The 26,737-nt window shown below is 41.0% G+C and overlaps 1 protein-coding gene across 6 annotated transcripts in view; it reads right to left on the bottom strand.

Annotated features, from left to right (window-relative positions):
- Positions 1-323: 323 nt before the first annotated feature.
- Positions 324-26,737, bottom strand: part of atp8a2 (ATPase phospholipid transporting 8A2) — a 73,269-nt gene continuing 46,855 nt past the window's right edge. For all 6 annotated transcript variants that reach the window (XM_035415805.1, XM_035415807.1, XM_035415806.1 and 3 more), the window contains 23 exons: positions 26,254-26,298; positions 25,688-25,763; positions 25,316-25,421; positions 24,423-24,505; positions 24,233-24,282; positions 23,980-24,049; positions 23,497-23,581; positions 23,129-23,268; positions 20,597-20,735; positions 18,895-18,959; positions 18,055-18,227; positions 16,523-16,706; positions 16,288-16,398; positions 13,035-13,109; positions 12,749-12,871; positions 11,024-11,102; positions 9,661-9,722; positions 8,782-8,838; positions 8,467-8,574; positions 7,385-7,473; positions 6,692-6,796; positions 1,942-2,033; positions 324-1,486 (listed from right to left, as the gene is read on the bottom strand). In XM_035415805.1, the coding sequence (XP_035271696.1) occupies positions 1,392-1,486; positions 1,942-2,033; positions 6,692-6,796; positions 7,385-7,473; positions 8,467-8,574; positions 8,782-8,838; positions 9,661-9,722; positions 11,024-11,102; positions 12,749-12,871; positions 13,035-13,109; positions 16,288-16,398; positions 16,523-16,706; positions 18,055-18,227; positions 18,895-18,959; positions 20,597-20,735; positions 23,129-23,268; positions 23,497-23,581; positions 23,980-24,049; positions 24,233-24,282; positions 24,423-24,505; positions 25,316-25,421; positions 25,688-25,763; positions 26,254-26,298 (2,212 nt within the window). In that variant the 3' untranslated portion in view covers positions 324-1,391. The remainder of the gene's footprint in view (positions 1,487-1,941; positions 2,034-6,691; positions 6,797-7,384; positions 7,474-8,466; positions 8,575-8,781; positions 8,839-9,660; positions 9,723-11,023; positions 11,103-12,748; positions 12,872-13,034; positions 13,110-16,287; positions 16,399-16,522; positions 16,707-18,054; positions 18,228-18,894; positions 18,960-20,596; positions 20,736-23,128; positions 23,269-23,496; positions 23,582-23,979; positions 24,050-24,232; positions 24,283-24,422; positions 24,506-25,315; positions 25,422-25,687; positions 25,764-26,253; positions 26,299-26,737) is intronic.

Below are 26,737 nucleotides of genomic sequence, written 5' to 3'. Positions count from 1 at the left end.
AAAATAAATAAACAAATAAACATAGTTGTGTATTATAGCTAGTGTTAAGCTAGGGACAATGAACTGAGTGATAATTATGGAATATTTTGAGAGCAGTAGCAATCTTTGCCAATATGAATCTTTTTTCCTATAATAATAATTGATGTTTCTTGGGTAAAAACATTGAAAAAATAGAAAAAGAATAAAAGACTGGAAAAAAGCCAGAAAATTAAATGGTGATGACTGTTATTGCACAAAAATATTCAATATTTATTGTTATGGTTTTTTGCTCAGCCCTACATTTTTTATGTGTTGGAAAGGGAAACAAAGTCATTAAGCAAAAAAAGAGAATACAAGTATTTTATTGAACCTTCCCAATAGACTGAGAAAAAGCAGTACAAGCACAGCAGGTACACACATGGGGTCCTACAGCCGGGCTTTCAGGGGGGAGGGGGTGTCACAGGACAGAGGCGGGAGGGAGCGTGCAATGGGGAGATGGCCCAGAGCAAGCATGGAGCACGGAGATGCAGGTTAGTTTCCTGTCCGAGTCAGGACGTCCTGTGCGCTAGAGCTCAGACTTGGTTATAGCCCTGCACTTCATCTTTGGCAGGGTGCTGGGGGCGGGGAAGGGAGAGGGGAGGCCGGAGCGGGAGTCGGTGTGTTCGCTGACTGAGAGAGCCAGACTGGAAAACTGCAGTGCATCTGCACTCTCACTGCCCTGACTGCCTTAAAGAAATTCCTCAAGCCCAGAATGTTTTATTTAACAGTGACCCCCCCCCCCCCCCCCCCCCCCCCCCCCCCCCGATCACCATGTTGATGAGTGATGTGTTAAACCCAGGTGGAGGAGTTGGGGGGAACACACGCACGCACACACGCACACACACACCACACTTAGACATACACAGGCACGCAGATACATTCACCCGTGCCCACACAGAATGCATAAAACGTGCACATGCACGCACACTTGCCAACAAGTCTACACGCACTGATGGACACTCACATTAACACTTGTGCTCGCTCTCTCAAACACACTAACGCACGCACAGAGTCATACACATGCGCACACACAATTGCGGACAGACTCACAGAAAAACAAAAGCAAAACAAACCCCAATTAGAGTGATGCAGCCAGCTGGGCTTCGTGTGTGAGAGTGCTGGATCGCCCATGATGTTCAGGGCTAAATGAGGGCCGACAGCAGCTGCACCCCCGGTACCCCAGCACCCCGCCCCCCCAAGGTCCTGTACTCATTAGATCAGAGTTCCAGTAAGGCCACAGTGGGGAGGGTCACAGTGTCCCTCTCGACCCTCACCTTGGCCCCTCCCAAAACTCCCCAGCAGCTGCAAAGCAGTCCAGTGGGCCATTAGCAGGTGGGGTGGGGAGGGGTGGGGCAGGAGGGGATTGGGCAGTGCTACACACTTGGACGCTGACGGGTGGTGTCGTAGGAGCGCACCACCTGGGACTGAGACACTGCGCCATGCTCCTCCTGTGAGAAGGCGTAGCCATCTGCCGGAGAGAGAGAGAGAGAGATTCATTCATCCGTACAACACCCAACACACCTGTACGATTCACACATCTCTACAAATCCCAACACATCTGTACGATTCACATATCTCTACAACTCCCAACACATCTGTACGATTCACACATCTCTACAAATCCCAACACATCTGTACGATTCACATATCTCTACAACTCCCAACACATCTGTACGATTCACACACCTCTACAACAACCAACAATCTACATACAGAAACAACACTTTACACACAAGTATATCACACACACACCTGTAAAACTTTTCAGATATTTGCACAACTCACACATTTATACAGCTATGCGGCATATGCTCTGCACTTGCGCTTGGCCTAAACATTTAACCCCTGCACACAAACCTGTGCAGTCAACACAAAAGCACAACAGACTGTGCAGTGATGAAGAGGAGAGGTGTGCAGACTCACGTGAGACAGTCTGCTGAATGGAGTTGGAGCGGCCCAGGCTGGAGGGTGCTTTCCTGAAGACACGGGTCAGCAAATGGGCACGCTCATTCAGACTGGGGGGAGAGAGGACAGAGAAGCAGGCTTCAACACAGAACACCAACCAGTATAACTGTTTCTGAAACTCAGATTTTAACCACAAATCTCTAGGACCTCATTTATAAAACTGTCACGGAATTAAAACGTGAGCGCATTATCATTTCCTAAAATGTTCCTAATGTGTATATCCATAAATAAATGTCTGTTTGATCTGTTTTCGAATCAGAAATCATCCCAAAATTGTGTGTAAGGGAATGAGCTTCCAAATATCAAAAAACACGCAATCCTAAATAGTTGAGGTGCTGAGCAAAGGGGTTTATGATAAAGGAAAGTAAAGCTTGAAACACATGTGAGCCCCGACACATTTACTGTGCAAAACAGACAATGTTTCAATTCCTCATGACATTCATCTAATTTGAAATGGTACCCCCACACCCATATAGATTATCAACTCCTATCATCTGCCTGTGTGTTATATGTAGGTGGTTTAGAGTAAGAGCTCTTTTTCAGGGATACTGGGTGGAAACTATCACCCACTAAGTAGGAATTTCTGTCCATAGGTTTCCTGTGTAGATCAGTCACAAACCCTTTGTCCTCTTTAATTAATGCATATGACAAAAACAACATTAATACTGCTGCTGTACTGCTGCATTAATACTGCTATCAAAACATAAAGAAAAAGAAAGATGTAAAATACCTATATATCAATTTTATATCATGTACAATTTGTCAGGGAGTAAATAGCAGAAAACTAATCTCCAAACATATAAGGATATTTAAGGATGTTCACAGGGTGTGCAGCGTTGCTTAGCTAAATATTTGTATTTTATTTCAATGGAGTTGTCATTGACAGCCATGAATACAAGCCTTCTGTTGTTTGCTCGCTATATAGCTCTCAACTTGTGTTTCTGTCTGTAAATCATTCTGACATGTAATGTATATTTAAATTGTGCACAGATTGAAAGTTTCAAAACCATAAGGTATCAATTATTATTCATATAATTACTATTATTATTGTTATTATTTGGCTGTTATATGTTTTGTTATATGTATTATGATAATGTTAACAGAAAGTGTGAAGCCGTTGGTGTAGGTTTCATTTCAACTTTGGGGGAGACACACAGCTGGACCATCTAATCTCACATAGTAACATCAAATCTGACAAACTGACATGTCACTCTGCCTGCCCCCAAACCTATGCGTATGGCTGCAATAGCCTACTTAATGCCCCACAACATTGTGTCTCACAGTGCTTCTCACAAAACTAAATCAGACATGTGTGGTCTAATAGTATATATAGTGTTTGGATATGTGAAGGAATTGGCAAAATATATAGGTGTCTGAAAAAATCTATCAAGCCAGCATTATAGCTGCAGAGCCGCAAGGAAACATTTGTACCATCCTCTGGAGTTTGCGCATGCAGAAGAACGCTTTCACGTAGGTTGCAAGATTTATAAATCACCATTTGTGTGTCAATTCTCCCATAAAATCAAATCTGTTGAATTAAGGATCAAATCTGCGCATTCAAAAGTTTTATAAATAAGGCCCCTGGACTGCTACCACTGGACAGATACCACCGGACACAGCTACTGTTTACTACACTCACAGCTTCCCCCCTTCACCCTCCCCCCCTCCTTATCTCTTCCCTTTGATGTGAAACATAGCACTGGTGCAGCAGAGCACAGCACTCCGGGGTAAACCAATAAACATATTTCAGATCACATGGTTTCTGTGCAGCAAACTGAATTTTCTTCAACTTATCAAATTACATTAGTCAGAGTCAGGCCACAGTCATTGCTGACTCTAAACTCAAACCCCTCACAACACAACAAAACGAACTGAGCACCAGTGCCACACACATCTGTCACAACATTCCACATTAGACTGCTCTTACAAGCTATGGACATGTCGCAACACTCTGAAGACAAAGCAGATCTGTTTAAACCACCACAACCCCACTCACATTTCCTCTTCCTCTTCATTGCCCATAATCTCCCAAAACCATCCTTTCTCCTTCATTTCAATACACATCATCCTCTCACCCTGCCTACTCTTCCCTACACCCACACACTATGCTGAGCAGCAGAACAAAGAGAGTGTATGATGTAATTGTTGGCTCTGTCTGCCATTTTATTTTGGTAAATTTACACATTTGATAATTTTGCCAAAGAATCTGCTGGGTTGTCAGTTTGGTAGAAGGAGAGAATTAAGTGAAAGGTCCATGTGTCAATCCCTCTTATATTTCATTCCTAGAGATATTTCTCCATCTACTTCCTCAGCCTAAAATGGAGGATTACTCTCGAAACAGAATCCTAGACTAGCACATACTGTTACATGACATCCCCCTGACAGGCCTGTGGCTCCACACTGCGGTGTAATTCCAGACCACTTTCATGGAGACAGAAACTGGATAGCAATATGTCACATGTACCAGGACCAATGCACACAGAGTTATGATCTCCAGAGACATGCAGCCAAGTAAGGTTGATCCAGCATAAATCAAACAGGGTTTCTTCTGCTGCACTCCCCAAAAAACAAAATAAAATACTAAAAAAATAATATATATTCCCTCTTTTATAAGCTGCTCTTCCCTATTAAATGTTTTTTTTCTCTGTTATAAGCTATCCTTCTCTATGTTACAGGCCTCTTTGTTATAAGCAATTCCTTTATCTTTTACAAGCTGTTTCTCTGTTAAAGTTTTTTATTCCTGTATTTAATGTTTTTTTCCAGCTATAATCTATCCCTCTATGTTATAAACTGTTCATCTCAGTAACCAGCTGTCCCTTACTATGTTACAGGCGGTTTCTCCCTGTCATAAGCTGATCATCTCTATACTACAGGTTGTACTGTTCCTCTATATACAGGCTGTTCCCCTCTGTTGTAAATTGTTCTACTCTATGTCACAAGCTCTCCCTCTCTATTGTAAGCTGCTCTTGGTTACAGGTGATTTATTTCAGTTTTCTCTTTCTTTTGGGTTTTTTTTCTTATCTATTACAGTAGTTCTCAACCTTGGTCCTGGGTACTGACTGTGTATGCAAGGTTTTGTCAAAGCCAATCTCTTGGTCAATTATGGTTGTTGAAAATGGGTTTACAGTAATTTCTATCATATGCGGTATCATATGCGGTGAAACCTATTTTAACACAATGCAGATTTGACTGGTTGCCATTTGCTGTCAGTAAGTGCCATTAATTTTGCTCAGATGACTTGAGGTTTCCACACTCTCAGCAAATGGGAACCAACTGATTTAATCCGTCAGTTTTTAATTGAATCAATTAAAACAGGAAAATCTTTCAATTGGATTTTTTTTCCATATAGTACTGTGATGGAGAGGTTGGGGTTGGCCACAATTTGCGTGCTCAACAGACAGAACAAAACCCAGAAGAGGGTCCATTCACTGCTTTTTATTTGCTATTTGAGAAAAGCTAACAACAAAACTCAATAGAAAAAGGCAGACAAACATCCACAACAGAAAACAAAGAACCACACTTGTAGCCCTCAAAGAAACAGTCATCCCCTAGGCCTAAGAATCAAGCCTTTTTATAAGGCACCATGATTAGTTAATAAACCAACATGATTACAATGATTCACAGCTGCTGCCATACCCATGATTAGGGCCAGCTCTGTCCCCTGGTGGACACTGCCCCTAATTCCCTTCCTGGCATCACAGTACATATAAAGAATAAGTTAGTCTGCCCAGTAGCGATTCCTGGAATACAGGACATTTTTTAGTGCATACATAGCCATTTCCAGCACCATGGTGCTTTAAGAGGGCCAGTAATCTTTGCCTAATTAAAAGCAATTTGCAGCTCATTACAAAACAGTTTGTTGTTATGGTTGGAATAAAAATCAGCATACACAGGGGGTCCCAAGGATCAGGGTTGAGAAACACTGCTCTATTATATACTATTTATCTCTGTTCCAAACAAACTCCAGGCACTATTTCCATATTTTCATATAAAGGGCATTTTTTTAGTTTGCCCTAAAAAAAATAGGGAGTTTTGATTTTAGTTTACCACAGTAGAAAGAAAAAAAAAATGTTTAGATGCCCCACCCCTCTGGAGGAAGTAAAGCTGGGGGGGGGGGGCAGCACACACACACACACACTCTTCTCTATATACTCTACAGCACTCTGAAGATACAGCACAGACCACAAGTCTTACAGATGTGCAAACCTGCCTGCACTCAAGGATATCTGAAAGAGGAGTGCAGAGATTGAGAGAGAATGAGAAAAGAGAGGAAGATGACATACGACAATATAACAAGGATTGAAAACAAGAAGATAAAGAGAAGCAGAAGCATGCATGGAAGTAATGAGTGGGAGAGAAATATCACTGCAAACTCCCACACTGGTGCAAGCCCTGGGTACCTTTGTAACTCTTTATCTCTAACAGTAGCAGACTCTGCCGTTGCCCCTGTGAAGCATTCAGCCAAACATTACAGCATTCATTATTCATGCCAGCTTATTCACACCACAGTCCGGAGTAGTCAATGTCAGACTTTCAGGTCAAATATACATCTCAGTTTGGAAAGGCTTTCACACATACATACATGCACGTAAGCACACACATGTACACATAAACACATGTATAAATGGCTGCATGCACTCACACACTCAAACCAACCCACACGCTCAAGTGCCTGATTGAAAAGGCCAATGTTGTGTGAACAACTGACCTGCGGCCGCTGGCATCTCTCAGCACGGCTGCTCCTGGATCCACCGCCCGCGCCTCCAGCTCCTGCACCTCCTCCAGCAGAGACTTCCTAAAAGTACGGCGCCCTCTACAAAAAGACATACAGCTCAGATTAATGTGTGTCAGTGAACGCATCAGGCAGGTGTGCACCAGATTAATGTACGTGTGTATAAATACACACTGAATGAGCATATATAAATGCAAGTACATGTGTACATCAATTTGTGCAGTATGCACTAAATACTTAGAATTTTAATGTGTGCAACCTCATATTTATACCAAAGTGAAACCGGAAATGGTGAAAAGCAGCAAAACACTTTCTGGATATCGTGACCAATTTTTAAAAAAAGCACAAAAAAAACATTTTATCAGAATTTTATCAGACACCAGTGTTTGGTTTTATATTAGGTGCCAATAATTTTGCCCCCGTGTTTAAAAAAAAAAGAAAAGAAGTGAAAGCAGTTTCCCCAAATGTTTGAGCATAAAATTAGGATCATTATGTAAATTGTTTATTTTATACAACCATTTTTCCTCATTTTCATGAAGAGTGCCAATAATTCTGGAGTTGAGTGTATATGTAAGTACAGTATATGTGTGTGTGTGTGTGTGTGTGTGTGTGAGGTCATATAAGTGTGTATGCAAGTCTGCACGCTGCGCAAATTAGTGAGATACTCACGCATTCCATGCTACATCCTTCAGCAGACATGCAGTTGGCACCAAAATCAGACCAAGCCAAAAACTCCAACACTGCATTACTCTGCCCGCCTGCAACACAACAGCAATGTCATCATCATCATCATTATCATCAGTATTATCCTCTCACTCTGCTCCAACACAAACTGCTGGCATGTTGAACCGTCTACCACGTTTTGTCAATGTTCCAGCTCACATCACATCCGGTGCATGAAACACAAACCCTGCTGAAGCTATCAACAAATGCTTACGTTACAGTACGAAATATCCTCATTATAAAATACCACTAACCTATTTAGTCACTCAATTTCAAAAAATAACATACATAACCAAAACATTTTCAGCAGTAATACTTACATAGCAATGATGAAGAGATAGAGATAGAGAATCAATGATGTTGTTCTCCTGTTCTGAATTACTCCAGAAAACTATGTCAGCTAGGTCTATCAGCAAACATATGGCTTAAATATGCTCAGAAGTCCTCAATAATAATATTTTCCAAAATAAGATGAAACTGATTGATAACGTTTTGCTGGGTGCAGTGTCTTTTACTGCAGTGGCGATGATGATTCACAACTTTTGGTTATGCAGGTTTATAAAACGCTATTCCAAAAGTTAAATTAGACATGTTATACATTGTTAGAGAGCATATTCTGTCATCTATTGGATAAATTAATCAAGCCAGACTATACTAAGAGCAACAACACTGCAAACGACATGTGTGATATTACACACAGCTATTTTGGAAGGTACCCAGGTGTCACAAATGAGTGTATATTTCACAAACAGATTGTCCAAGACAATACATGACCACTCAGTTTCGAAAGTGGTCATATATTGTCTACGCGTAAAACCAATGGTAAGGTTGTATATTTGGCACAGTACAAGTCATGAAAATACCAAAGGACTCAGGCGTGTCAAAATCCATGACGAAAATACCACTTTGCCAACACTACAGCTCGCAACGATCCACGTGCCAGCCGGAATATAGAGCCACAGTGTTTACATTAGTCCAGTGGGAAAACACACAAGAAGACATTACACACACAAACACACTAGACTAACCTGTCCCAACATGTCAGGTGCGATGGGGATGGAGGGCCAGATAGCAGAGTACACAGCGAAAAACACCATCCACAGCAGCATACTGCCCCACACTGCCAGGTGACTGAACTGCAGGAAGCACACAGTTATCAGGTAACAGTGGTGTGCAGAGGTATGTACCCTGTTTCACCATGTTTGGGAGCTATTCACCCACATGCATGACAGATGGACTACAGTTCAATAAGGGTAGTCAGGTACTGTCAGTGGTCCAGGGTTGGGGTTGGGGTTATTTACCATGGCAGGGGGGGAGGGGGGGGGAGTTGGGGGGTAAATTACCCTGGTCCAAGCTGTGGTTGCCATCGCAGCCTTCAAACACACAGTAATCACCACGTACTGCAAAAATATGAGATGTGAATCAGTAAATTGAACACAACGCCAAAGGAAACTCTCAACCCCTGCATTCTTAAGCACACTGATTCATCTGGTCACATTGACACATTTATGCCTTACATACATTTTTAAAGGTTACATACAGGTCCAGTAATTAGTAGATAACTTGGCAACATTGTTTAGCACTATAACAGGAAGGAAGTTGTGATGGCAGAGAGGAGTAGTCGTGAGTAGGTGACTACTGGAATAAAACAAAACGGCCTTGCTTTAGAAATATTTACTATGAAAGAGCAGTTTTTCTAAATTATTATTCAGAATTAATTCAAGCTTATCTTTTAAAAGCTATTTTAGGCTTAAAGAAAAAGGTAGAATCACTTGCAAAATGACATCTCTCACATCCCCATTAATGTGTCTGTGAGTTGTATCACAATGTAGGATGAAGTCACCCAGCAAGGTACTTCAATCTGTGCTCACTGAGATTAATGGGTATCAAATTTGTAGATTCACCAAAATGTGGAGGGGACAGGGTTCCCTACAAAGGGAAGCATATTCGATCAGCTGTTTCGATACAAGGCCTCAAAAAAGAGTTGATGTTGGCGTGCTTTTTGTAATTTACAAATATCTTTTTGTAATTAACACTGAACTATTGATTTATTGCGATCATGTATTTTTGTCCTGATGTAGTTCTTCTCATTCTATTATTTTAAATGTATCCTATATTAAGTCAAGACCCTTCTAATCATGCATGAGTGCAGCTTTCATTTCTTAAATTTTACAATATGCTGCCTTTGATATACTTCAATTATGGTTTAGAAGGATACTTACAGTGTAGACAATGTTCCCCACAAACAAGTAGTCAGTGCCATGGCCATTATCAAAAACAGAGTCTGAAAAACATGAATAAATGTATTCAATAATTTACTTGCTTACTTCTCCTGTAGCCCACTATGTGTCAGTTCTCCTGTAGCCCACTATGTGTCAGTTCTCCTGTAGCCCACTATGTGTCAGTTCTCCTGTAGCACACTATGAGTTAGTTCTCCTGTAGCACACTATGTGTCAGTTCTCCTGTAGCACACTATGTGTCAGATCTCCTGTAGCACACTATGTGTCAGTTCTCCTGTCCCACACTAGGAGTCAGTTCTTCTGCAGCACACTATGAGTCAGTTCTCCTGTAGCACACTATGTGTCAGTTCTCCTGTAGCCCACTATGTGTCAGTTCTCCTGTAGCCCACTATGTGTCAGTTCTCCTGTAGCACACTATGAGTTAGTTCTCCTGTAGCCCACTATGTGTCAGTTCTCCTGTAGCCCACTATGTGTCAGTTCTCCTGTAGCACACTATGAGTTAGTTCTCCTGTAGCACACTATGTGTCAGTTCTCCTGTAGCCCACTATGAGTCAGTTCTCCTGTAACACTATCCGAGTCAACTCTCAGGACCGGAATCAGAGATGAATCAGAGATTGATCACAGCATACAATTGGGATCAGTCCAATATCTGGTAGTACCAGTTAGAGCGATATCTACAAATACCAATAATCATTATTTTCAATGTCTAAAAGCATTAGCTCACATTTCTGAAGTGTGTGCATTAATTAATGTTCTTTTAAATTGCATCACTTCACACATGGTTTACAAAAGTGGCAGGAACAGCTTTATCACACATGCCTGAATTCATTCCAACATTCAACACAGATTCTATAATTCAGCATTATACACATATTGCAATTTCTCATGGAAATGCATTTTATATATAAAAGTGTACAGGCATAATAATAATAATAATAATAATAATAATAATTAGTGCATAATATGTCCAAGCACTGACAAAGTAAGCCGTTTCAAATTTGTTATTGGTTAACTACAGTTACATGTAATTTTATTAATTGATTTTTAATTAACCTTTATTTATAAAGGGTAGGTTGACCGAGCATGCATGCACTTTTTTTCAGCAACGGGCTGTTAATCAAAGGTGATTTAATTTTAAAAAGATAAACCTATTCATATTTGCTTGGCAGTAAACTACAAATATCTATGGGCAAAAATTATATAAATTAAGTTTCCTATTATTTTAGTTTCATTGTTGCACAAACTTGTTAACCAACAGCAAACGATAGACATATCCAACTAGAAACATGCATCAAAAAGTAAATTTAAAAATGTGACTGAATATTAGGATGATTGGAGTGATTACCATGTTCTAGAATTTTAAGTGGAAACCAGAAGAGAATGATGGAGTGGACCAGAGCATTGATGCAGTAACCCCAGAACACCTAATAAGGAGAAAGAGAAAGAGCAAAGAATTATTAAATGACAGATAAAATGCTAAAAAGGGGAAAGAGAAGAGAAGGAGAGATATGTATATGTTTCTGCCAAAATGTAGAGGCCACACAAATAGTGTTCTCCCAGTCCACAGCTCCTGCATTGCCCCCATCCCCCATCCCTGTTAATGAAAGACTTCCTTATACTCCCCCTCTGCATCACATTCCTGTCACTACGGTAAGAGCCCACTCCCTGTTCCCTTGTTTATCATACGGACTGGAGGACTTCCAAACAACATCCCCAGACATCACTCATCAATCACATGAGTCTTGAGTGTGTACAGGCATATGTGTGTGTGTGTGTGCGTATTGCACAGTATAGCAGTACCAAAAAAGCTTTTAAATGTTATAGCATTCTACAATTTTTAAATTTTGATACTTTATGAAAATGCACTTGACATTGCTTTCTATTGCAGAGAAATGACTGACATCCATTGGAAAATAAATACTATGCCTTTAAAAACTGAAGGGAACTTTGATGTAGTCGACATACCTAGTAGTCTTGTGAGGCTTGTGCATGTGTCTGTGTGCGGAACTGTGAGTGAGAAAAAGCTGGCTGTGTAGCACTGTATTCTCACAAGGAAGATAAGTTAGATATAATGGCAGCAGTATATCCCACTGACTGTTCCTAATTTGTTGAAAAGCAGGGTGCAGAGTGAAATATGGCAATATTTGTCGTTTGCCTACAAAGTCAATGATAAAGGTGAATGAACCTGACAACGTTATAGCAGCGATTTGCAAAGACTGCCTAAAAGTTTGTCTTGCCAAGGGAAGAAACAAGCCCACCCGGCATGTTGTGGTGCTTGGATTAACTGGTGGCAATGAGCCTAAACCAGCGTGGTTATCTACACGCCATCAATACTGGTATTTTCTAATTACCATATAAAAATAAAATGAAAGTAAAAAATAAATACAACTGCATTTGCAGGGCTGCAACATTGATCTTATTAAATGGATATAAGCACAGTATATTGTAGCAAGCACTTCCAAAGAGGTCAGGCAGACCTTGAAGAATACTAGAATTCTTCAGAGCCAGGACAGGAAGCCTTTATTATACCAAACTGAGTGCCAACTTCTGACTTCTGTGACATCACATAACATAAACATATGAATTAGCTAGCCCATCTGTGGCCTTCTAGCTACCTGAAACGTAATATAAACATGTAAACAAACAAAAAAAGAGAAAATAAAGAAAGAGGCATCTTTTTTAAGATGGAACCAGCAAGAGATAGAGGAGGCATAGGAGGTGGAGTGGAGTGGTCTGGAGAGGGAAAGGAGTGTGCATGCACAGTGGAAGACAACAGAGAGGAATACCAAGAGCACAGGCTCAGATGAGATTAGGGCTACTATAATTGATCATGTGGAAAATCATGAGAGAGGCTGGTCTGAGAGTGCAGCCAAATCTGGACCGCTCAACAGTGCTATCATTTTTATCAATAGCAGGGAACCAAAGCTGTCTCTCCAAATTAGGAAGGTAATCGGACATCCACACTCTGGGAACAAATTTTAAAAAATAAATAAATGAAATAAAGTTTTTTCTATAAGGTCACAGGAGGTTACGTCTGTGTGTATGAATGCATGAGATGTGACGAGCTCACCTTGGTGTTGAAACCATCTGCGTTCTGTGTGATGCGGTAGAGCTGTGGGAAGCGTAACATGTTCTGCTGACTGCAGGGCCGATCAAATATGCCCAGCGTAAAGGGAGGCAGTGCTGTGAAGATCTGACCCACGCGCACACACACACACACACACACACACACACACACACACACAGACAGCAGCAGACTTAAATACAGACTCATTCCACATAAATCTGTACTGAATCAGAAAAATGACAGACATAAGGAGGAGGGCATGCAAAAGGGAGGACTAATGTATACTCACCACATTATACAAGCCAATGCACCAACGCTCAAACAGGATCTGTCCCGAGAAGCCATTCACAAAGGCAAACCAGAGCTGCAACACAAGAAACAGTAAATACTGTAACAGGATCTCTTCTCCTGTATGACACCTTACTAGCACCTTTTTTTCCTGTAGGACACTGTAACAGGTCTTCCCTAACAGGACACTATAACAGCACATCCTCACCTAAAGGACACTGAAACAGATCTTCTCCTATATGACACTATAACAGTCTTCGTATTGTGGTGTCTAATTGTGGCAGGGAGAGGGAATGGGTAAGGATATGCGCCAAAAGGAACTTGTGTCATTTCCAATGGGCCTCATTTATCAATATTTTTGTCCAACCGTGTGTATGCTTACACATAATCGGAAACAAACAAAAAAATTCCACCAGATTCAAATCAAGCATGTGTTTCTTTCGTATCCACGTGCATATGTTGACAAATACCAATCAATCGATGTTGGAGGTACTATGGGGCAGATATGGTGAAATCACTTTCATATCTTCTGGGCATGTCCCATTCTGACCCCATTTTGGCAAGAGATACATGAAACTCTGGGGAAGGTGTTTGGGGTAAGGTTCCCTTATAGATTTAATGTGTTTTAATTGGGTAACGTCTCAGAGGTACTTAGAGATCTTGATGATAGTACACTTATGGTAATTCATTTAGCTGCAAGCATGCAGGCCATTATAGGAAAATGGCTAAAACCATTCTCTTGGTTCTCTAGTGTGAGGATTGGGTGGAGGTAACCCACCAGATCAATCCATGGGCATTTGGAGGAAATGGATTGAGTTTATAACACCCAAGAGACAAGATTTTGCGAAAGAGAAACAAATCCTGCACGTGTGCATCATCGGGTTAGAGGCCAGCAGACAGCCAATGGAAATCGGAGAAACAGATTTATGGGTGGGGATATTTTTATCTTGTGGAATTCTGCAGCTCTGTATGAAAGGTAAACCTATTTTTCCAATAAAAACAAAATAAAATAACAATAAATAAGGCGTTTCAAAGAGAGAAAAAAAGGATTTCACCTTTTTATATAGGCCATTTTATAATCAGACCATTACATAAAGACCCCCCCCCCCCCCCCGACACAAACACACACACACACACACACACACATCAGAGACACAGACCTTCAGTAGGGCAGTAAAACTCTACTGGCATACACCTGCTGTCAGCCTTCATTGAGGGGAATGTGGGGGCAGGCACACAGTTGACAAATACTTCACATTACAGACGGGTCACCCTTTCCACCAAGTGACAGAAGCCTGACTGTGAGTCTGAGTCTGTGTGTGTGTTGGGGGAGATTGGCAGGAAGGGGGGAGGTGGGTATGGGGCAACGACACAGTCACATCTCAATTACAGAGTTATTTCAGCTACTCAGTCCTTGTAGACCAGGGGCTGTGTGTGTGCATGTGCGTGAGTTTATCTTATTTGTTTTGTGATACAGTTAAATGCAAAAGTACTGGGACAGTGACAATTTTTTTTTTGGTTTTGACTGTGTACTCCAGCACTTTGGATTTGAAACAAAGCAATGAATATAAGGTTAAAGTTCCCTCCATTTTAGGGGAGCAGAAGTAATGGGGCCACTGGCTGCTCAGCAATTTCCTGGCCAGCTGTGTCTTTATTGCATTATTAGTTCATGCACTAGAAAATGAACAAAACAACTAGATTAGATTTTAGGTGTGGAATTTGTGTTTTAAGTCTGTTGCTGTTGTCGGGCCAGATAAGTGGCAATGCCAGTAAAGCAGGCCATCATGAGGCTGAAATGTCAATATGTAATGAATATGGAAATGTCAGTTTTGTTGTTTCGATGTATTCCAGGGGTCAGGGATGAAACAATTTGCAGGGCCATTATACCAGTAGAAAACAGAATATAGCTATATATTAAGGCTAAGGAACTGCACATTGCAGCTGTGCGTGTGGGGGAGGTGGGAGGGTTTTATGGCCTGCTTGCAGCTGTCATCAGAGTGTCAATGTGGGGCAGGGGAGGGGGCTAACAGAGAATGGATGCAGTCTGTGTATTTGAACTAAGTTCCATCAAAAAAAAACGTTGTTCAGCCAAAATGTATTGTAATAACTTATGCTTTGTCATGGACTGCAAATATCATGCATACCAAATTAGGTGTTTATTGGATGTAAGGCCATGAGCAATAATGCTTAGAATATTGCAATTTTGAAGTGGTGCTGTAGCGCCACCTTGGGTGGTAGGTGCACAAAATGTGCCATACATGATCTATATGGGTCCCTTTACAATTTGTATTATTCCAAAATTGGCACAGTGGCTGGACTTAAATGAAGTGGCGTCAAATATCTTTTTTACAATTTGTGCATATTCATATTCGATTATCTTTAAGAACATTGCATTGAGGGAGACGTTGCTAGGCGTTCCTAGGACTGTTGGAGGGAAGCCTTCCGAGGGTTCCGGTCAAATTTCATACAATCTGGCCTTATGGAACCTATACAAATGACTACTGTATTTTGCCAAATGTGCCCTCTACATGCCATAATGCACTATAACACTACAAGGCTGTGTGTGGTCATCCACAATATTGCTGTCTATCATCCCCTGAAGTATCATCAAAATCAGCATGAGTTTACAGCCAAACACATATTTTGGCCATGGTCGGCCATTGTTGTCTAAATTGAAATTACTATCCTTTGGAAATCTTTTGAGCTTTCCATTGGAATTTAACATGGGAACATGTTGTAGATTAAACATGCCAAATGTGGTGAGAATTGGGGAAACCTTCTCAGGGAGGTAGGAAAAAGTTTGTTTTTACAAGAATTCGAAATGCCGGAAAAGTGATAAGGCAAACAGCAGTTCTATTATATTATTTGTTCAAAATGAGGTGGTTGATGAAAAAACAGTCCCCTTTCTGGTACATTGGTGTTATATTACCTTGTTTCCAGTCATCCGGTATTTCCCCAGTTTTTAAAGACTAAAAATACCTGTTTTATAGATACCACCTAACTCTTTGAGTACCCTTTGGGTCTATGCCATAAGGGCCTGCTGCCTTATTTGTCTTCAGTTTATGTAATGTATCTAGTACTTTTTTCCCCCTACTTCTCTATCTGCTAAGACGTTCTGAGTACTGAATATGCCTTCCACCATATTAGTAATATCTTCTCTAGTACAACTCTCAGAAAAGTAACGAAATAGTAAATAAGTAAATAATGGAGGGAGGCTGGCAACAATGATGTCAGAAAAAGGGCAGGGCTCTCACCTCAATGATGTACAGAACCACATTCTTGTAGAAGCAGTACAGAATGCACTTGGTGACACGGGTATAACTCCATGCTCCATGGACCAGTAGCAACTTCTCCAAGTAGGAAAACTACAGGCAACAAATAAGCACAGTTACACTCAAAAGAGAGGAGAAAAAGCACACAGTCCCACAGCTGAATGAGTAACAGACATCTGATGTACTGATACTGATTATTAGCAACTGTTAATAAGACCTGGGCAATAGAGTAGTCAGAGGAGTTGGTAGCCTGCATGCCCTCGTTGCCACTGATTCCCACACCCACATGGGCAGTTTGGATCATGCCCACATCATTTGCGCCATCGCCAATGGCCAGTGTGATGGCCTTGACATGCTTCTTTACCATGTCCACAATCTCTGATTTCTGCAAGGGTGATACCCTGAGGAGAGAGGGAGAGACAGAGAGAGGGAATGTTATCCTGCTAACATCCACAACTATCAGGAAAAATTGATTGATGTTTTTGATGCACCTGCATATTCATACCCCTTCACAACACTGCATACACAGGAACAAGGTCCAGCAGTACAACACTGGCTATTTTATGCCATAAACAGAACAATACCATAGTTATTATTTAAAATCCACACCAAGAATACAACCACATTCATTCTTTATATGGAATAAGGAGGTTCAACATAATAAGAAATCATTAGAATTAGCAAATAATAAAAAATATTCTGCTCGCAGAGGTTCAGGTAGCTTAATGTATGACTTACAAATGAAGCAGATCTGAATGGCATGCTTTGGAGAAGTGTATTTTTGTACTGCCATGAACCCCCGGAATACCCAATATTTGTGTGTTATGTGTTCTGTCATTGCACACAAAAACTGGGCCAATCAAAAACACACATTAAAACTGCATCAATACTGCAACGTTTGGGACAAAGACATGGCGTTTGGGAATGGCATCACAGGTGTTTCCGATTAGTCAGGTGTGTTCAATTGCTTCTTTAGAGCATAAATAAGACAGCATTTAGTATGTAGTCTTGATTTTAGCCTTTTGATTTGTTTATCAACATCAGGACCTGGGTTGTGCCACTGAAAGTCAAGGAAGCCATTATGAGGCTGAGAAATAAAAAAACAGTCAGGGACATAGGCCAAACCTTAGGCTAACCAAAATCAACTGTTCGGAACATCATTAAGAAGAAAGAGAGCACTAGTGAATTCAGTAATCACAAAGGGCCTGGTAGGTCAAGGAAGACTTCTACAGTTGATGACTGAAGAATCTAACCATAATTTAGAAAAACCCCAAACTACCTGTCTGACAGATCAGAACCACACTTCAGGAGGCAGGTGGCGATATGTCGGTGAAAAATGTTAGCAGGAACATTTATAAACAGAACTACAGAGGCTGCAAGATGCAAACCACTAAGAAATGCCTAAAAGTGCCTGCAGAGTAGTGGAAAAGGTCTTGTGGACAGATTTAAGATTCACTTGTATCAAGAGTGATGGCGAGAGCAAAGAAGAGTGGCCCAAAGAAGCTGCCCATGTCCAGTGTGTGGGAATCCCTCCTTTTCTGTGTAATACTGCAACGAACTACGCGTCAGAATGGGGTAGAAGCAGGTGCAGAGAAGATGGAACGGATATGAGGTAGGTACAGGTGAGATAGAATCGGGGAGAGGTGGACACAGTTAAGAAGAGAATGGAGAGGAGGTAGGTAGAGGTCACAGAATGGTGCAGGGGTGGGTACAGGTGAGAAAATAGGGTGTACAAGTGAGACAGTGTACCTGCAGCAGATGACAGCCTTGCAGGACAGTGCCAGATCGAGGAAGGACTGTCGCACCTCGAAGGATAGTGCGTATTTCAGAGTCTGTCCATCAATGATCAGTGCCAGCTCATTCTCCTTACCCAGGGAATCTCCCAGTGACGCGCAATGTGCGGTCAGAGTAGCTCTCACAGCCTGCAGGGGGCGACAGTGAGTGTTACCACATACACACAGACACACACACAAACCCTAAACAAAAGCAAGTGATTGAATCACTGTGAGGCAGCAGAGGTTGAGTCATTGATGTATGGTACCAAATGCCCTCAAACTCAGCGCTTTGTGATAATTATGATGATGATAAAAATAATAATAATAATAATAATAATGTTTTATTTATATAGCACCTTTCAAACATAGACCACAAAGTGTTTTCCAAAGCAGATAAAAATAAGGTATAAAATTACAACACGGGGTACAATACAACCAACATAAAAGGGAAGAACGTACAACAAACATCAATATAGAATTCAGAAGAATAAAAAACTATATTAAAACACATATAATAAAATAAAGAACTAAGCATAGTAAACAGAAATGATAAAACAGGAAATAAATGAAAAGGAAATGATTAAACAGTTGTGTTAAGAGCCACCAATTAAAAAGGAAAACGCACAGCAAATAGCTATCAGTCATTACAGAAGGCAGTTTAGTAAAAAAATTTTAAAAAGGTTTTTAGGCTATTTTTAAAAGCAGAGACTGTATCAGTAGACCTAATATTGTATGGACATCACAGTGACATCCTATTCTGCCCTAACTGTGAACTGAAGTCAAGAGGGAGACTTGGATGAAGATGTGTACTCACGTCCAGTGAGTCCTCATTGACGATGAGGAGGGACATGCCATGTGTTACCAGCCGACAGGAGTAACCTTGGAGACACAGCATCCACAGTTACACACATTTACTCACATACACACACACACACAATTACTGTTTTTACCATTGTGCCTGTGTATGTTTGAATATGTAGGCATGAATGAGCATGAGTGTGTATACAATCTGTAACTCCGTAGGGCAATGCGCAATTGGCGATTGCGTTGCCTAAGGTGTGGGAGGGTTCAGTCATTAAGGAGTACATGTTTCATTGCTCTTCAGTGACCCCCGCAGGTCAATCAGCTTGTCAAAGCCACTTATGAAACGGCTTCCTCTGACTTCATTCTGTGTAAGATATGCAAAAGTCTGCAGTGTGGAAAGAAGCAGTTGGTGATGCTACGTGTTTTGGAGGAGAATACTCTCCCGATTAAGCAATGTGTTTCCTACATGAACATTCCAAATTAGGGTGGGAACTGGACATGTTCAGCCCCATGTTGGGCTTCAAGTGTAATAATGTCCACTGCTGTGAGCATTTTTTTATTAGTTATCTTACAGAAATGAAGTCAAAGTTGCCAACTTGTTCTCAATTAATGCAGCTTCTGAACTTCAGATATGTTGTGATGAGATGGAGCCTGATTTAGACCATTTACAGAGAAATTCAAAAAGTTTTGAAGGAATTGATAAATGAAAGGCAAGTGAAATATAAGATGCGGCTGCTCAATGAGCAAAGCAGCAACAGCTAGCCAGCATATGCCAGGGCAAGTCCTCCCCCTTCCAGATTGTGCCTCTGTCTCACAGGGAGAGCCACTGTGGCATACACTGTCTGCCTGGCAGTGGCTGCTCACTAGGTGGCTGCAGCTCTCACTTGCTCCTTTCTATCCATTCACAGCACTAATCTCATTGGTTACAATGTCTCTGACAGCCTGGAAAAGTAGCAAGATTTCAATTCAACTTGCAGCAGTGCTAAAGGAGACACAGAGCAGGGAGGGCAGTTTGGGAATCTTTACATTCCCATGCAGACAACGTCATTTATGGACACCAATGTTTCAGTTTGATCATTGGTATGTGTAGGGACAAGAAAACAATGGCAGCATCCATCCATCTATCCATCCATCCATTATCTATACCCGCTTATCCTGAGCAGGGTTGTGGGGACAATGGCAGCATGTTCATGTTAAACTGTTAAGTGAAATAATAACATAAAATATATTCTTATGGTGAACTGAACTCTCTCTGGACTTTATACTCTACATCATTTATTTGGATGTTTGGTGTTTCAACAATTCACCAGAATGGCACAAAAAGGTACTCAGGAGGATGGAACAGGTGTAGAGACAGTTGTATCTAAATAATAAAATGAAATTTAATTAATTTGATTATACAAATTGTAATTCTGGTTTCAAAATCATTACACCCTTAGCATATAGTGTGTATGCGGCATGTACATATTGTGTCTATATAGTGTGTATGCTGTGTTGTGTGTACAGATAGGTCATAGATAGGGGGGGGACAACTGGGACACTGTCCTAGGCCCAGGCACGGGCCCAAGGGGAGCCCAGGATATAGGGTATAACTATTTTTAATTTGTTATGTAATCTATTGGGGGGCCCTCCCAATATATTTTGTCCTGAGCCAGAGAATTCATAGCTGCGGCCCGGAGCATGTATGTAGTGTGCCCATGTCTGCTCCTCACCAATGTTGATGGCGGTCTCTTGCTTGTCTCCCGTCAGAACCCAGATCTTGATGTGAGCCTTCATCAAGGTAGCAATGGTCTCAGGTACCCCATTCTGCAGCCTGTCCTCTATCGCTGTGGCCCCTAACAGGATCAGATTCTATAAAGAGAACCAGAATAAACACCATATACTTCGCACAGCGCTCCATGACACACAAACCACCTTTGCTGACACATCAATTGTCCAAAACATTAAACACATAATGAAGATCTGACCAAGAGATACACCACTGTGCTGGAAGAGGATATTTTCCACACTGGCTTAGGAGCTGATAGGGAAAGTGTCGATAGGGAAAAAATGATAACAAGGGTTTCAACACCTTGTGCTTGGCCTAATGGTCAGAACAAAAAACAAGAGGGTTCCAGCACTTAATTCTTGGACCCCTAATAAACAGAAAAAAACCAGAGGGTTCCAGAAATTTGTGCCTGGACCCCTAATAATAATCAGAATAAAAACAATAGGGTTCCAGCACATTGTGCTTGGACCCATAATAACACCTATAAATAGATTCGCTGTGGCTCGTGCAATTATGTATCTCCTGCACAATAAGCAGTCTTTTTCGTGAATGATTGTTGTGTGGTATTTTTGAAACAACTGCCTTGCAAAATGTTACCCCTGGTGTTTCTGGTTTTGCTAGCTAAACTGTTCGAGAATAAAGCTGAGCTGGGTGTTAAATTAGCAATCAGAACAAGAAGAATAAAACAAAAACAAAGGAGATTTCATCAAAAAGGGCATAAAGGCTGAAGGAACATATGTAATAAGCGTAATAAAATAATAACAATGCTAATCCATACTGCCGTATTCTTTCATTTAGTTTTCTCCTGCATGACGTCTTCAGAAATCAGACCAGGCTCTGCTCCACATACCCCGGCTTTATTCCGATCATAATAATATATTGATGAACTCGATGGCAATGTAAATAACGGTAACGTTAAGGCCAGTTCAGATCAATGATTCGCAACGAGGCGAAACGGTTTTAGAATGTTGCAGAGAAAATAGCAGCAGTGTGAACTGGCTAGTAGCAGAGCCGTTGCCTGCCCTGAGGTTTTAAAAGACCGTCCTTGTCAAATTGCCAAGTGCAGTTTTAGAACGTTTACAATCAGACGTCTTGGAATTTTGCAAGTTGCACCCAGTCTCGTTGCGAATCATTGATCTGAACTGGCCTTAAGTTAGCTACACTGCAACGTTGCAACAAGGTCGCATTGCATTGGAGAGATGGTTTGCGAGGTCAGTACCGGTCGGTAGCGTTAGCTAACGTTTTTTTCTAATTGTTAGCCGACATTAGATTGTGTTAATTACATTAGCTAGCTAGCTAACGCAACGTTACCTGATATGAGAGATGGATACTGTGCGCAACGTTGTCTAAACTAGTGTTGTCTTTTTTGACATGGTCCGGTAGCTAGCGTTAGCTGTGCAAATAGCTATGTAATTTAGTAAAGTTACATTGTCATTAAATGTAATACGAAATCTACATCAACAAATAATATGATCGCTCATGTTACACAAAAACTTTTTAGGGTTCTATAACTCCCCCAACCCCCCCTTTCTCTGTTATTGTAACGCATGCAGCCACCGGAAAAAACAGTACGCCGCTCACACACAAGTGAGTTTAAGAGCGAGCCTGTTGCGTTAGTTCCGCCTACCCTCTTTGGCGGACCAACCACTGATGGGTGATGAAAAATGCGCCACTAACTCTGCGCCGCTTGTGATTTTTTCCCGGGAATGTCGCCACAGACACCAAGTTTTTAAATCATTATTATTATCATAAAAATGCAAAACTCTCCCGCTGGGGGGTATATTGCACTAACTCTGCAAGTCCTTACATGCTAGTCCACAATTTGGCTATCTATCATACCCTGAAGTTTTGTTGCAATCAACGCAATCCAATATGGCATATGTTTTGGTTACTCTGGTATAATTAAAGAGAAAAAGACAAATCAATCCAGATATTGAGTACCACAAGGATCTCTGTTTGGACCTTGGCTCTTCTGCAGATGATACCCAGTTGTATTTATCAGTTAAAACTGAGGAAGTCATACTTTTGTCAGAATTCAGCAAGAGAAAGTTGTGGGTCATCCATTCCGTTATGTCTACGCGGCAGGCTTCCATCTTTGACAGTTGAACAAGCACTGTTTCTCACTCTACTTAATACATCCACACCACATACACACAAATTAGGCTCCCTGCTTTCACCCTTGCTACAGAAATAGCCATCACAGTATATCTGGGCATAATACGTAACCTTGACCTTGCATGTCCAATTCACCGAAGATAAAGAATTTCAGGTTACAGAGAGTAGACATACTGTACGAATAATAGGTTACTACACACCTAATAACCATGTATGTATGATTCCAACATGCAAACTTATACCTGCCTTATTGATCAATGATTTTTTTAAAATGACTAGACAACTGGGCTGACTAAAAGCTATACATGCATGCACATTAAATAATTAACTTTAATATATGAAAGTAAATGTGTGATGACACCTTCTCCAGCAGTTCATAGCATTCCTCCAGCAGGATGGCCCGGTCCTTTAGTACTGTGCTAATCCGATTGTACTCTTTCAGCCATTCCTGGTACTCCCCTTCTGACAGGTCCACATATGCAAAGCATAGAGTCCGCAATCCTTGGATGAGACAGACATTGTGCATGCTCACACAGCGAAACTGAACATGATAACTGGGAGAGACACTGAACATGATCACTGAGAGACACTGAACATTATAACTGGGAGAGGCTCAACATGATCATCAGGAGAGATAGACTGAGCATGCTCAGTGAGAGGTATTCATCGTGCTCACTAGGACAGAAACACTGAGAGAGGCAGAAGAAACATTGATTGAGTCTGGTTTACCTTCAGTGGCAAACTGTTCCAGGTGTGACACAGTTAACTCTGTGTGCTGGGAATCAGCTGAGATGCGCTCAAAGACCACATTATCCTGAAAATTACATAATTAGTAACATCAATGACATTGTCACAGAAAGATCAAGCATCCATGAAAATCATCAGGTGGGGCACTGCCATTGTATTCTTGAGCATGGTATCTGAATTTCTCCAGTAAGCATTCAGCTGTATAAACTAAGTATAAATAATGTAATCTGTATAAGTCACTCAGACAGAGCAGTCAGATGAAACAGTCTGTGCTTTAAATGGCTGAAATATAAATGTGCATTATCACCAAACGTCCAAATGACATCACTAAAAATCACACAACTATACCATACATCATCAATGAATACTCATACAGCTATGACAGTGTTGAGCCACAAAGCTAAGCACTTTATATGTGTTCAGCTCAGTATTCAGTGTTAAATATAGGCTGACAGATACACTTACGGCTCCCTTGCAGTAGAGACGAAGCTTCCCGCTTGGTGTTCTAACGATCACAGACATGCGTTTTCTGTTACTGTGGGGACAATGGATTACAGACTCAATACACAAATACCATAAAACAGACAGCCTCACATACAGCCACAACCTTAAATGCCATCCCAAGAATGTACTCCCAAAATACCTTTCCACTCACATTCCCAAGAAATTCTGTGTGTGCTTCTGCAAGTGTGTGAGTGCGTGTGCACAAATGTCTCACCTGGAGAATTCCAGAACATTGAGCAGCTCATAGGTCTGTTCCTTCCCCCTCTGAAATTCAGAGTCAGAGTAAGAGTTGAATGTCTATACTGAGTAAGCCCAGCAGGGGTTGACATATATATGGAGTGGAAAGAGCAGTGGGGGGTGGAAAAACAGGTGGAGGAGGCATTTATGAAGGAGAGGGAACTGACCGCTTCAATGATAACGGAGTGGGGCGTCCTGCCTGTGAAGACAAACCCCAGACCCTTCGCCCCCTTGACAAGAGCTCCTTCATCTACAGAGAGAGAGAGAGAGGCAGAAAGAGAAAGAGAGCAATCACACACACACCCCTGCAAAGACATGGCCACGGCCAGTGTTTGTTATAATGAATGAAATCAAAATGTACAGAGAGCTCCATAATGTTTGGGACAAAGGCCTATTTTTGACAATTTTTTTCGCGGGGGGTGCTGGAGCCTATCCCCGTGCGCATTGGGCGAGACGTCATTTATGTGTTTCATGGAATTTACATTCAATTGCAATTAAGCATCAAGATTAAACAGGATAATGAAAAATTAAGCATTACCTGTTTTAATGTTGAATACAATTGTGATTTTTATATAATAATTTGAAAAATTATAATACACTACATGGCCAAAAGTATTTGGACACCTGAACATCAGACCCATATGTGTTTGTTGAACATCTTATTCCAAAACCGTGGCCATTAATATGGCGTTGGTCCTTTTGCTGCTATAACAGCCTCCACTTCTCTGGGAAGGCATTCCTCTAGATTTAAGAACATGGCAGCAGAGATATACTTCCATTAAGCCATAAAAAACATTAGTGAGGTCAGGCACTGAAGTTTGGCAATAAGGCCTGGCCTATCATTTATCTATGGACTTCACATAACCCTGTCAACTGGTCCCACTGTCCCACATTCTTTGACAAAATGTTTAGAAAATACTTCAAGCACAAGTATTTGGTTTCTTGAGGAAGCATATATGTCAAGTGTTATAACCACTGCATTTAGAAATATACAGAAATGAAATTAATATTTAAAAAAAATATATATATTTCAGCACAAATTTGAACCAAACAAGCTTGCCTGGGGAGGAGGCCTGGTAGATGATCTGGTCTCCTTCTCGCTCTGGGACAACAGTGTGACATACAGCCATCATTGTTAGAAACTCACAGATCTGGGGTGAGGTAGCCTAGGAGGGAGAGAATAAAAGGGGAGAGAGAGGGGACATAGTTGAGGTGAAAAAGAACACAGAGAGAAAGATTATGAGGAATAGGGATGGGAGGTAGTGTAGGAGAAATGTGTTTTCTTTTTCTTGCTTTAGCATCACTGCATATGTACTGTGATGCTCAAAAGCTTAAGTGAATCTGAGCATGGAAAATGGTCACTGTGAGGTGTCCAACTGAATTGTGTTTACATTGCATATATGCTTTAATAATCAGGCAATTAGAAACATACATGGTTTTTCTCAATGTTCTGAATCAGTGCAGGGTCATCAAACTCAGTGGAGTTATGACTGCTGGACGGAAGATGACTGAGAGAGGTAAGAAAAGAGAGAAAGAGAGAGCAGAATTGGTTATTACATCTCCTTAGAAACAGTAAACTGAATTAAACAGAACAATTATCTGTTAATATGGTCTTGTAATCTACAAACACCCCATTAGGTAATCTACTCATTACTTGGAGCAGAAGTGTAAGAACACACACAACAGCACATATGTGTTCACCATTTATAAAAATGTGATATACAGTCACAGCATTCAAATATGATAACCCAACACCAAAGTGTTGGAACACAGTTTGTAAATTTTATAACATTTTGCGAGGATGAAATCAGAGCTGTAAAACAATGTCTTAAAAGTTAAAACAGTGTGTGATAACACAACGTGTAACCGTGAAATGACTGCGTTAGTGTGAAAAGTGTGAAAACAGTGCACAAAAGCTATTATGTGGAATGTGATCCAACAACACAATCTGGAGCATGCAGATGCGATGCTGTGTGTAAGATCAGATCAGAGGCACACCTGAAATCCTCCATGGAGCGATCACAGTCCAGGTCTGGAAAGTGCCTATAGGCAAAACGCAAATCAAAGTATCACAACATCACATAGCCACCAGGATTGGGTGGATGTAACTCAGCTGTCATAATTCAAGTGAAGGACAAAGCAGAGGGAAAGCTGCAGGGTGAAGGAATGTGACAGGAAGTAATGTTTGAATAGGCTAACTACTTCTTACTGTGGAAAATTCCAGCTGGTAACAGGAATTACCAGTGAATTACCAGAAATTACTAACTTTGCGTGCCTAACCAAGCCTGTGTGTCTTAAATAAATATCCACATACTCTGACAAGGGAGACCATGCCTTGTCATAATGGAATGTAAGTGTTGAGAGATGCCGATACCATAGAGAACTGCTTATTTTAGTGCAGTTAGTAAGCCACCAGGGTACTACAAACTTATCATATGTAAATAATGGTATGTTTGTACTGATGCTATACTTATATTTATAT

This window comes from Anguilla anguilla, chromosome 4, assembly GCF_013347855.1.
Source record: "Anguilla anguilla isolate fAngAng1 chromosome 4, fAngAng1.pri, whole genome shotgun sequence".
NCBI classification, from domain to species: Eukaryota; Metazoa; Chordata; class Actinopteri; order Anguilliformes; family Anguillidae; genus Anguilla; species Anguilla anguilla.
This window is presented reverse-complemented; position numbering and strand designations above follow the sequence as displayed.